This window comes from Salvelinus sp. IW2-2015, linkage group LG7, assembly GCF_002910315.2.
Source record: "Salvelinus sp. IW2-2015 linkage group LG7, ASM291031v2, whole genome shotgun sequence".
Classification (NCBI taxonomy): domain Eukaryota; kingdom Metazoa; phylum Chordata; class Actinopteri; order Salmoniformes; family Salmonidae; genus Salvelinus; species Salvelinus sp. IW2-2015.
Window position 1 is genome coordinate 13,125,398 of NC_036847.1, and position 13,617 is coordinate 13,139,014.

Below are 13,617 nucleotides of genomic sequence, written 5' to 3' on the forward strand. Positions count from 1 at the left end.
AGAAGAAGCTCGTTCAAAGGTAAGGCATGAATTATATTTTTATTTCTGCGTTTTGTGTCGCGTCGGGAGGGTTGAAATATGACGGCTGTGATTGTTAGCTGGGTGCTATCCTCGGATAATAGCATTGTTTGCTTTCGCCTAAAGCATTTTTTGAAATCTGACACGTTGGCTGGATTCACAACAAGTGTAGCTTTAATTTGTTATATTGAATGTGTGATTTCCTGAAAGTTTCATTTTATAGAATTTATTGGAATTTTGGCGCATTTTCACTGGATGTTGCCAGTGGACGCTACCGTCCCACATACCAGAAGGTTTTAAGAGGGTATGAACGATGCTGAATGGGTGTTGGACAAAGAAGAGCTATCCAGTAGGTTTATCAAAAGTATTCAAGGGCCATTTTCTCAAAAGTGGATTACAAGTTTATCAATTTTCTAAGCAGAATTACTCCCATTTTTTCTCAACTTTAGTCTATAATATACCATTTCTAGCTCTGAGTCCCTACTTTTATCCAATGTAAAAAACACCATTTTCAAATATTGCTACTTAAATCCGAATTGAGCTGGTCGGTCACGTGATATCAGATTTCTTATTCTTGTCAATAGGGGGGCGCTATTTTCACTTTGGAAAAAATCGTGCCCAATTATAAACGGCCTCGTACTCTATTCTAGATCATACAATATGCATATTATTATTTACTATTGGATAGAAAACACTCTCAAGTTTCTAAAACTGTTTGAATTATATCTGTGAGTAAAACAGAACTCATTTGGCACTTCCAGACAGGAAGTGAAAATTTCTGAAAATGGGGCTCTGTTTCAGGGCCTGCCTATTCAAATGGCTTATATTTATCGATATACATGCACTTCATACACCTTCCACTAGATGTCAACAGGCAGTGGAAGGTGGAATGGGGTGTCTAGCTTGATCTGAGGTCAAACAAGAAGCTTTTGGAGTGGCAGGTCAGGAATTTCCTTTCTCTACCAAGGCTCACGAAGACACCTCGATATTGTCTTCTGATAGCGTCGGTTTACACGGCGAATATCTCCGTTTTATCAGATTATTCAACGTTTATGGGACTTCTGGAGTTTTCCGTTCTTTCGTTAAGAGAAAATGGGAACGTCATCAACATTGGCTAGCATTGTGGCGCGAATTCGACAGAAGAAAAGGACATTCTAAAAACCAAACAACGATTTATTCTGGACCAAGGACTCCTTGTACAAGATTCTGATGGAAGCTCAGCAAAAGTAAGAACAATTTATGATGTTATTTCGTATTTCTGTGGAAAATGTTGATTCCTATTCTCTGCCGTTTTGGCGAGCGCTGTCTCGCAATAACGCAAGCTTTTGTTATGGTAAAGTTATTTTAAAAAATCTAACACGGCGGTTGCATTAAGAACCAGCTGTAATCTTTCATTTGCCATACAACAAGTATTTTTATGTAAAGTTTTATGATGAGTTCTTTTGGTCAGATTAGGGTGAGTGTCCAAAATATCTCTGGAGATTCTGGTGAATCGATGCTACGTATTCACAATGTATAATCAGGATTTGTAGCTCTAAATATGCACATTTTCGAACAAAAAACATAAGTGTATTGTATAACCTGATGTTATAAGACTGTCATCTGATGAAATTTAGTTCAAGGTTATTGATTAATTTTATCTCTATTTGTCAAGTTTTGGTGCAAACTATTTTTGCGGGGATTAAATTGCGTTGTGTGTTTGGCTACTGTAGTGAGCTTAATAGAAATATATATTGTGTTTGCTGTAAAACACTTAAAAATTCGGAATAATTGCTCTGGAGTCACAAGATGTTTATCATTTCATTTGCTGTACCACCATGTATTTTTCATAAAATGTTTTATGATGAGTATTATTTTAGGTATTTTCACGTTGCTCTCTGTAGAATTTATTCTGGCCTGCTCGGTGCGTATTTGTTGATGGTAGCCTGCAATGGAAAAACTATGATTTTATACCTCAAATATGCACATTTTCGAACAAAACATAAAGTATCTGTATAACATGTTATAAGACTGTCATCTGATGAAGTTGTTTCTGTAGTTAGTGACTAATTATATTCTCTAGTTTGGTCGGTTTGTTGATAGCTACCTATGCGGTAGAAACATGGTGAAAATATGCGGTTGAGTCTTTGGCTATTGTGGTTAGCTAATAGAAATACATATTGTGTTTTCGTTGTAAAACATTTTAAAAATCGGAAATGGAGGCTGGATTCACAAGATGTTTACTTTCATTTGCTGTATTGGACTTGTGATTTCATGAAAATTATATTATATGATATCCCTGTCCCGTTAGGCTAGGCTATGCTAGTCAGTCTTTTTGATGAGGATTGCTCCCGGATTCCGGGAATAGGTATCACGGAAGTTTAAAAAAAGTGCAAAATTCATTTCTAAAAACCTGATTTTGCTTTGTCATTATGCGGGTATTGTGTTGTAGCTGATGAGGGGGAAAACAACACTTTTAATCAATTTTAGAATGAGGCAGCTTATTAACAAAATGTGGAAAAAGTGAAAGGGTCTAAATGTATTATATTTAACCTTTCTTTAACTAGGCAAGTCAGTTAAGAACAAATTCTTATTTACAATGATAGCCTAACCCGGACGACGCTGAGACAATTGTGTGGCTCCCAATCACGGCCGAATGTGACGCAGCCTGGATTGGAACCAGGTACTGCAGTGACGCGTCGTGCACTGAGATGCAGTGTCTTTAGACCACTTGCACCACTCAGGATTCTGAATTGCGCAGTAAATACTTTCTGATGCACTGTAAATTAGATTTTTCTGTATTTAATCTTCAATCATTTTGCAAACATTTCTAAAAAACATGTTTTCCCTTTGTCATTATGTGTTATTGTGTGTAGATGGTGTTGTTAATTCAGGCCTGTAACGCAATAAACTGTAGAAATAAGTCAAGGGGTATGAATACTTTCTGAAGGCACTGTAAGAGCGAGGAGTGTAATTCGACCAGATAAAAAATTTATCTGGGCCTGCTCTACTAGCATTTCATTACCTTTATAACTACAGTATTATTTTAATTGGCCTATTCGGCTGTAATTATTTAGCCTACCCCACCCACAGTTAGCCAATATCTAGTTTATATTCTACTTTCTAACATTAGGATATGTAGTTTCTATTTTTAAAGGAATTCAAATCTATTAACGAATGTTTTAGGTAGGAAAGACATAGGCTACAGTAAAATGTATTTTGAATTTTTCTTGGAATAGAAGCACCATAATAGAAATTAAATCCTGTCTCGGTGCTCTGCGGACAATTGCTTCGACCTCATGGCTTGGTTTTTGCTCTGACACCACTGTCAACTGTGGATCTTCTATAGACAGGTGTGTGCCTTTCCAAATCATGTCCAATCAATTGAATTTACCACAGGTGGACTCCAATCAAGTTGTTGAAACAACTACATGTATGATCAATGGAAACAGGATGCACCTGCGCTCAATTTCCAGTCTCATAGCAAAGGGTTCTTGAATACTTATCTAAATAATGTTTTTTTGAATAAATTTGCAAAATAAAAAAAATACAACCCTGCTTTGTCATTATGGGGAATTGTTGTGTAGATTGATGCGGGGATTAAAACAATTGAATCAATTTTAGGATAAGGCTGTAATGTAACAAAATGTCAAAAGTCAAGTCTGAATACATTCGAATGTGTGGGCATGTGGACTCAGCAACCAAAAAATAAAAACAGAAAGCATGGCGCGGCTGTGCCTTTTTAGGTCCATCTCAAACTCCTCTCCTAATGTGTATATGTCATATACATACATTGAAGAAAGACTGACAGTTAAGTACTGTGGTCAGTTTGTATTACCTTATAAATTAAAGTATAGTGGCTGTTGGGTGGGCAAAAGTCAAGGGGTCTGAATACATTCCGAATGTGTGGGCATGTGGACTCAGCAGACCAAAAAAATAAAAACAGAAAGCATGGCGCGGCTGTGCCTTTTTAGGGCTTCTTAGCTCAAACTCCTCTCCTAATGTGCATTATGTCATTATACATACATTGAAGAAAGACTGACAGTTAAGTACTGTGGTCAGTTTGTATTACCTTATAAATTAAAGTATAGTGGCTGTTGGGTGTCTAATTTGGGAGAGAGGGTCCACCGAGAGACTGAAATGGGATCAGTGGAGGCACCACACACGCCTAAGAGAAGTGTCTGATGCCCTCTCAGTCACCCCATCCCAATCCCCTGGCTAAAGCCCCTCTCCATTCTCACCAATAACCACCATTGAATCTTTGTTATTATGACAAGCAAGGTATAATAATGATTAAACATAATTTCTTATCTGTCCAGAACTCTTATTCATTTTACAATGGGTTTGCAAGTCACACAAAAAAAGCATTGTAGTATATAATTAAGTCCTTCCTTCTCACTCTATCCCAAACCAAATCCATCCCTCTCCACCACCCCTCCCGGTTCTCCCCCCTTTACCCCACCCAAGCTTATTCCAACCTCACATTTTTACTTTTTACTCACCCTTTTTGCCAAACAAYCATAGCTTGTTCCACCCTCCCATCCATACCCACCCTTGCGCCCCCAAGCCAAGCTTATCACCACCTCCCATACATGTCCTCTCTTACCCACCCAGGGCAAGTTTATCCCAACTTCCATCTTTTTCAGACACGTCTACACCCCTCTCTACATCTACTTACTCATCCATTCTCCTTCATTCACACACAACACACACTGAGTGTACAAAACATTAAGGACACCTGCTCTTTGCATGACAGACTGACCAGGTGAAAGCTATTATCCCTTATTGATTTCACTTGTTAAATACACTTCAATCAGTGTAAATGAAGGGGTGGAGACAGGCTACAGAAGGATTTTTAAGCCTAGAGACAATTGAGACATGGATTGTGTAAGTGTGCTATCCAGAAGGTGAATGGGCAAGTCGAAATATTTAAGTTCCTTTGAACAGGGTTTGGTAGTAGGTGCCGGGCATACCGGTTTGTGTACAGAACTGCAACGCTGCTGGGTTTTTCATGTTCAACAGTTTCCCGTGTGTATCAAGAATGGTACACCACCCAAACAACATCCAGCCAACTTGAAACAACGGTGGGAGCATTGGAGTCAACATGGGAATGCTTTTGACACCTTGTGAGTCCATGCCCTGATGAATTGAGGCTGTTCTGAGGTCAAAAGTGGGGGATGGGGGGGACTCAATATTCTTAATGTTTGGTATACTCAGTGTATATCCATATGCACATACACACACCCACTCACACCCTCTCTCCCACACAAACACACACACACCCACAGAACAATTATTGACAATTACTAACATACATGCTATATTTCCCATTTTATATTGTGTTTTGATGTCCATGTATCTCATTGGCATCGGCTAATTCCAACCCTACTTCCTAAAGAAGAACAGRTACTTGGGGACAATAGAGTCTAGATTGTATTGGGGGGAGGGGGAAAGAATATTGTCTGAACTTACAATAAACTGGTCTTGGGCATCACTGTATGTAGCCTAGTATGCTTATCACTTTTTTCAGCTTCTTCCTCTCCTTAGGGCATTGGGCTCTCAACTGGAAAGGTTTCCTGCAACCTGTTCAGGGCTTCATTGGCGCATGTGAACTTCATCCTCTGTGTTCCCTTCCATACCCACAGCACTGCCGGGAATCGGAATTGAGTCTTGATTCCTTTTTCCTCCAGTGACTGTTTGAACGGAAGGAATTGCTTACGTTTTTCCCTCAGTTTAGCAGACAGTTCCTGGATGAATCAAATGGACTGGCCATGGATTTTATTCTCCTTTCCCCCTTGTCTTCAGAATGTTGACTTTGGTCCCATAGTTTCACAGCTTATAGATTACCATGCAAGGGTATTTAGCGTTCTTCTGTTTCATGCCGATCTGATGGCATCGCTCCAGATCCTCCGGTGATACATCCAGGCCAAGCTCCTCCGATAGTTTGTGTTCCTTTTTGGGTACTTTTGGTTTTGGGTTGCTTTGGGTACTTTTGGGTTGTTTTGGATACCTGTTTTGGATACCTAAATCACCCCCTAATTTTTGGTTGTTCTGCGTATCTGTTTTGGGTACCTGTTTTGGGTTGTTTGGGGTGATTTAGTAGGACCCCGTATCATGAGCATGACAAAAATAATTATCCAAAGATTTAGCTTGGTCACACATTACAYCACCAGCTTTGCAAAAGCACTTGCCCAAATTATTATTTTGACAGCATACCATGGCATTATCTGTTTTCTTCCCTTTCAAGCCTAATCAGTATGTAATCTAGGCAAACTGAGAGCCGCTAAAATGCTGCAATCTGTTAATTAAGACGATTAACATCTTTCATCCGAAATTATCGTTGCACTTGAAAAAACAATGGGAGCGTTGCAAGGCGGGGACTGTGGGGGCACAGCAGGTAGGGCGGGGTGGGGATAGGGGTTCCCAGAATACTAATGATGAAACGCATCCATTCCAATGGAATGTATATTGTTCAAGCGCCACCGCTGATATTAAAGGACAGCAGCTAATAAGAGAGGGGAACATGGCTGAAACTTCTGGTCRGTCTGGTGTAGCATTCAGATATCAGATAACTAATTATATACAGGTACAGGGCCATCTTCCACATTGTCCTCTCCTCTACTGTCTACTCTCTCTCTTTCAGACCAACTTTTAAACAGACTTAAAAGGAATAAATATGTCTATTGATCGTTGATGATTGCATTTCCAAAACTGTTTGAGGCAAATACTATATTGGCTCATTGGCAGAATTCCAAAAAGTACACAGTCTTACTAACTTTATCTCGCTGCCCCTCCCTTTCTCTGGACAGGTGAATGTGTTCCTGTCCTTTGTGGTTCCCATGGTAGCCATATCTGCTCTGAACGGGGTCATCGCCAGTCAGTTGCTGCGTATGTTCAGAGAGACGAAGCAGGACACCCGCATCTGCATCATTGAAGGCAACCCTACCATGCTGAGTATCGCTGTGGAGCCAAACCGCACACAGTCGCTGCGTCATGGAGTCATGGTTCTACGTGAGTATACAATGCTCACTTGTGTACACATACAAGCACGCACGCACACACACACACACACAGCTATGAAGAGTTAAACACAAGACTATTCCTTTTAACTGGCAGAAATGCTTAAACAGGTATGTGCAGTTGAAGTCGGAAGTTTACATACAGTTAGGTTGAAGTCATTAAAACTCGTTTTTCAACCACTCCAGAAAGGTATTGTTAATGAACTATAGTTTTGGCAAGTCGGTTAGGACATCTACTTTGTGCATGACAAGTAATTTTTCCAACAATTTGGTTTACAGACAGATTATTTCACTTATAATTCACTGTATCACAATTACAGTGGGTCAGAAGTTTACATACACTAAGTTAACTGTGCCTTTAAACAGCTTGGAAAATTCTAGAAAGTGATGTCATGCATAGAAGCTTCTGATAGGCTAATTGACTTCATTTTAATCAATTGGAGATGTACCTGTGGATGTATTTCATGGCCTACCTTCAAACTCAGTGCCTCTTTGCTTGACATCATGGAAAATCAAAAAGAAATCAGCCAAGACCTCAGAAAATAAATTGTAGGCCTCCACAGTCTGGTTCCTCCTTGGGAGCAATTTCTAAATGCCTGAAGTACCACGTTCATCCGTACAAACAATCGTACGAAAGTATAAACACCACGGGACCATGCAGCCGTCATACGCTCAGGAAAGGAGCACGTTCTGTCTCCTAGAGATGAACGTACTTTGGTGTGAAAAGTGCAAAACAATCCACAGAACAACAGCAAAGGACCTTGTGAAGATGCTGGAGGAAACAGATACAAAAGTATCTATATTCACAGTAAATCGAATCCTACATCAACATAACCTGAAAGGCCTCTCAGCAAGGAAGAAGGCACTGCTCCAAAACCGCTAATAAAAAAGCCAGACTATGGTTTGCATCTGCACATGGGGACAAAGATCGTACTTTTTGGAGAAATGTCCTCTGGTCTGATGAAACAAAAATAGAACTGTTTGGCCATAATGACCATCGTTATGTTTGGAGGAAAAAATTGTAAGTAGCCTTGCACGAGCAGTAACAGCTCATAGGAACAGTAGTATGTCCTATTTCTGTAGTGTGAGCCGGCTTGATGTACAAGTACCACCTCTGGACAGGACGCTAGTCTTTCACAGGGCCTTACCCCCTATCTATCTATTTAATGCTGAATGCCAAGCAAAAAACACATCAGGGCCCATTTTTACAGTCTTTGGTATGACTCGGCCAGGGATCAAACTCCCAACCTTCCAATCTTAGACACACTAACCATAAGGCCACACTGAGTTGATTGATATAATGGCGTACTGGAGCTATAAAGAGTACATTTATCCAAGGATGCCAAAGTAGTCCTCCTTCCCATGACAAATGTGCGTAAAGATGTATAAAAGAACAGATGCCGGCCCATCCAGCCTGAGCCTCACTCTTCATATCTCTAAGCACTACTGATTTCACTCGCAGTCTATTTAGGGACACACTCTCTAAGAGAACCTGCAGCCAAATCTACTACCTGAATAAATCCTTTCCATTAGCTAGGTTTTCATCTAAATGGTGACAAATTTTCATGCGAATATCCCAAAATCTGCATAAAGAAAATCTGTGCATTTTCCCACAGTGGCGTTTCCACCAAACAGACTTGTTACAGATAAAAATCAGTGCGTGAGGATATAGTGCACACAAACTGTACTTTTTCGCTTAAGTTTTCATGTACTGAATAAAAATCTGAAGTTCAATGTGTTTCCATCGCATTTTCAACTCTACTTAAGAGTTTTGTCACAAAAACTCTGGTCTTGGCACGTGCGTGTATAACAAAATATGTTATAATTGAGATTCTTCAAAGTAGCCACCCTTTYCCTTGATGACAGCTTTGCACACGCTTGGCATTCTCTCAACCYTCTTCATGAGGKATGCTTTTCAAACAGTCTTGAAGGAGTTCCCACATATGCCGAGCACTTGTTGGCTGCTTTTCCTTCACTRTGCGGTCCAACTCACCCCAAACCATCTCAATTGGGTTGAGGTTGGGTGATTGTGGAGGCCAGGTCATCTTCCTTTATTATTTTCCCCTAGCCCTACCATGCTTTTACCTTCTGCACAGATACCAGCCCTGTTTATTAGCCTGGATAATACTCACCAATCTACCAGTTAGGACTATCTCTCCACTACAACTCCGGATTCCTGCCGTAATCCCTGGACCACCACTTCTGATCTTCACAGCTAGCTAGTGGCTAACGCCCCTGCCACGAAGGTAGCTCCAGTTAGCCGTGAGCCAGGCGCATCTCCCGGCTAGCAACTAAATTCTACAATACCTCTTTCGCCATCTGGCTTAGATCCTCTGTCGACCCGGCGCCCCGCCGCACCACCACGACTGGTCTGCCGACGAATACTCCATCCTCTGTGCCTTCAACCGGGCTCCGTCGAAGCAGACGCTCCTACTAGCCCCGGGCTACTAACTTTAAACGCTGTGTCGCCCGCGTGCTAGCGTAGTGGCAACTACTCCGCGGCTTCCCTGTTCCATTACTGCTCGCCCTGGACACTATGATCACTTGGCTACATAGCTGATGCCTGCTGGACTGTCCATTATTCACGGTACTCCATTCTGTTTATTTTTTTTATCTGTCGGCCCCAGCCGCGAACTCAGGCTCTGGGTGTAGTTATTCCGACCCTCTCTCCTAGTCATCGCCATTTTACCTGCTGTTGTTGTGTTAGCTGTTAGCTGATTAGCTGTTGCTGTTCTCACCTGTTGTCTTAGCTAGCTCTCCCAATCAATACCTGCGATTACTTTATGCCTCCTGTATGTCTCTCTCAAATGTCAATATGCCTTGTATACTGTTGTTCAGGTTAGTTATCATTGTTTATTTTTAAATGGAGCCCCTTAGTCCACTCTTCATACCTCTGACACCTCCTTTGTCCCACCTCCCACACATGCGGTGACCTCACCCATTATAACCAGCATGTCCAGAGATACAATCTCTCTTATTCATCACCGGTGCCTGGGCTTACCTCCGCTGTACCCGCCACCCACCATACCCTGTCTGTACATTATGCCCTGAATCTATTCTACCACGCCCTGAAATCTGCTCCTTTTATTTCTTTGTCCCCAACGCTCTAGCGACCAGTTTTGATAGCCTTTAGCCGCACCCTCATCCTACTCCTCCTCTGTTCCTCGGGTGATGTGGAGGTAAAACCAGGCCCTGCATGTCCCCAGGCACCCTCATTTGTTGACTTCTGTGATCGAAAAAGCCTTGGTTTCATGCATGTCAACTCAGAAGCCTCCTCCCTAAGTTTGTTTTACTCACTGCTTTAGCACACTCTGCCAACCCTGATGTCCTTGCCGTGTCTGAATCCTGGCTTAGGAAGGCCACCAAAATTTCTGAGATTTCCATACCCAACTATAACATTTTCCGTCAAGATAGAACTGCCAAAGGGGGAGGACTTGCAATCTACTGCAGAGATAGCCTGCAAAGTAATGTCATACTTTCCAGGTCCATACCCAAACAGTTCGAACTTCTAATTTAAAAATGAATCTCTCCAGAAATAAGTCTCTCACTGTTGCCACCTGCTACCGACCCCCCTCAGCTCCCAGCTGTGCCCTGGACACCATTTGTTAATGATCGCCCCCATCTAGCTTCAGAGTTTGTTCTGTTAGGTGACTAAACTGGATATGCTTAACACCCCGGCAGTCCTACAATCCAAGCTAGATGCCCTCAATCTCACACAAAATCATCAAGGAACCCACCAGGTACAACCCTAAATCCGTAAACATGGGCACCCTCATAGACATTATCCTGACCAACTTGCCCTCCAAATACACCTCTGCTGTCTTCAATCAGGATCTCAGCGATCACTGCCATCATTGCCTGTATCCGCTACGGTCCGCGGTCAACGACCACCCCTCATCACTGTCAAACGCTCCCTAAAACACTTCTGCGAGCAGGCCTTTCTAATTGACCTGGCTTGGGTATCTGGAAGGATATTACCTTATCCCGTCAGTTGAGATGCCTGGTCATTCTTTAAAAGTAACTTCCTCACCATCTTAGATAAGCATGCCCCGTTCAAAAAATGCAGAACTAAGAACAGATATAGCCCTTGGTTCACTCCAGACCTGACTGCTCTCGACCAGCACAAAAACATCCTGTGGCGGACTGCAATAGCATTGAATGTCCCCGCGATATCAACTGTTCAGGGAAGTCAGGAACCAATACTCGCAGTCAGTCAGGAAAGCAAAGGCTAGCTTTTTCAAGCAGAAATTTGCAATCCTGTAGCTCTAACTCCAAAAAGTTTGGACACTGTAAAGTCCATGGAGAACAAGAGCACCTCCCTCCCAGCTGCCCACTGCACTGAGGCTAGGTAACACGGTCACCACCGATAAATCCATGATAATCGAAAACTTCAACAAGCATTTCTCAACGGCTGGCCATGCCTTCCACCTGGCTACCCTCCAATCCCCAACACGCTCCGCCCCCCCGCAGCTACTCGCCCAAGCGTCCCAGCTTCTCCTTTACCCAAATCCAGATAGCAGATGTTCTGAAAGAGCTGCAAAACCTGGACCCATACAGATCAGCTGGGCTTGACAATCTAGCCTCTATTTCTGAAACTATCGCCGCCATTGTCGCAACCCCTATTACCAGCCTGTTCAACCTCTCTTTCATATCGTCTGAGATCCCCAAGGATTGGAAAGCTGCCGCGGTCATCCCCCTATTTAAATGGGGAGACACCCTGGACCCAAACTGTTACAGACCTATATCCATCCTGCCCTGCCTATCTAAGTATTCGAAAGCCAAGTTATAAAACAGATCACTGACCATCTCGAATCCCACCGTACCTTCTCCGCTGTGCAATCCGGTTTCCGAGCCGGTCACGGGTGCACCTCAGCCACGCTCAAAGGTACTAAATTATATCATAAACGCCATCGATAAAAGACAGACTGTGCAGCCGTCTTCATCGACCTGGGCAAGGCTTTCGACTGTCAATCACCATATTCTTATCGGCAGACTCAGCCTCGGTTTTTCTGATGGACTACCTTCCTGGTTCACCAACTACTTCTCATGACAGCGAGTTCAGTGTGTAAAATCGAGAGGGCTGTTGCACGGTTCTGGTAAGTCTCGTATGGGGGTACCACAGGGATCAATTCTCAGGCCCGACTCTTTTCTCTGGTATACATCAATTGATGTTGCCACTTTGCCTGCGGGCCGATTACCCATGACCACCTCCTACGCAGACGACACCATTCTGCTATACTTCTGGCCCTTCCTTGGACACCTTGCTAATCTAACCCTCCCAAACGAGCTTCAATGCATTACAACACTCCTTCCATGGCATCCAAGCTGCTCTTAAACCGCTAGTAACCAAATGCATGCTTTTTCAACCGTTCGCTGCTGCACGCCGCCCGCCCGACTAAGCATCACCCACCCTGCGGACGGTTCCGAACCTAGAATATTGGACATCTATAAAACCTAGGTGTCGGCTAGACTGTAAACTCTCCTTCCAGAGCTCATACTTAAACATTCCTCAATCCAAAATAAAATCAAGAATCAGGCTTTCTATTTCGCAACAAAGCCCTCTTCACTCACGCGCCAAAACTTACCCTATATAAAACTGACCTATCGTATCCTCGACTTGCGCGATGTTATATTAGTTTAACCATAAATGATTTGCGGATATTATTTGGTTCTGGTCTTTTCTGGTGGGATATAAACTGGAAATTGGCAACCCAAACATTCTATTTCTTGTTGTAAAAATAGTGGATATTTGGAGATGATTTCAATAAAAAAAATGAAAGTGAGATATTGTAATCTGAAAATAAAGGGAAAAAGGCCGATTCTTGACATGGGGTGAGACATTCTTTCTAATCTGCTGGAGAACCAGTTTGGATTTAAGTATGACTTTTGTATGACTGAAGCCTTTAGTGAGAGGTCTAATGCTTTAATATTTAATAATTTCTTCCCTCGGAATTCATATTCATTATATAAATAGGCCTGTTTAATTTTGTCTTGCTTGCCGTTCCAAATAACATGTAATATTTTTAGCTCATTATAATAAAAGAACAGGTTGCTAGGTGTAGGCAAGGACACAAGCAAATAGGTAAACTGGGATCGACTAAAGATTAATCAGGGTGATTTTTATTCTCTCCAAAAAATAGACAGGTATTTTCTTTCCCATGGTTAGAAAGATCCTTATCTATTTTTAAAAACTTTCTATTCAAATGTATTGTAGTGAGATATTTCTTTTTGGGATATGTAATACCGAGTAGTCCACACAACGGTCAGACCATTTTATTGTAATGTAACAAGTTTTTTTTTTTTGTGAATCCAATACGTATATATAGTACATTATAATACCAACTGAGGCTGTTCAGGAATCAAATTGTGGATTAAAATAAAACATTGAAACCATCAGCGTACAATGACACCTTTGTTTTTTAAGCCCCTTTATTATTGTTGGATCTGATATTTAATAGCTAAAGATTTTTGATGGCCATAAATAAATAGAGATATGCCGATAGTGGACACCTTGTTTTACCTCCTCTTTGTACAGTTTAATCTTTCGGAGAAGTCTAGTGATTATTTTACTATTTTAACACTTGGTAGTCTACTATAGATA

The 13,617-nt window shown here is 41.8% G+C and overlaps 1 protein-coding gene across 1 annotated transcript in view; it reads left to right on the forward strand.

Moving 5' to 3' along the window:
- The window catches only part of ntsr1 (neurotensin receptor 1 (high affinity)), a 62,408-nt gene that overhangs the window by 36,461 nt on the left and 12,330 nt on the right, over positions 1–13,617 (forward strand). Inside the window, exon 2 of the mRNA XM_023991028.2 lies at positions 6,807–7,008. Coding sequence (XP_023846796.1) covers positions 6,807–7,008 — 202 coding nt within the window. The remainder of the gene's footprint in view (positions 1–6,806; positions 7,009–13,617) is intronic.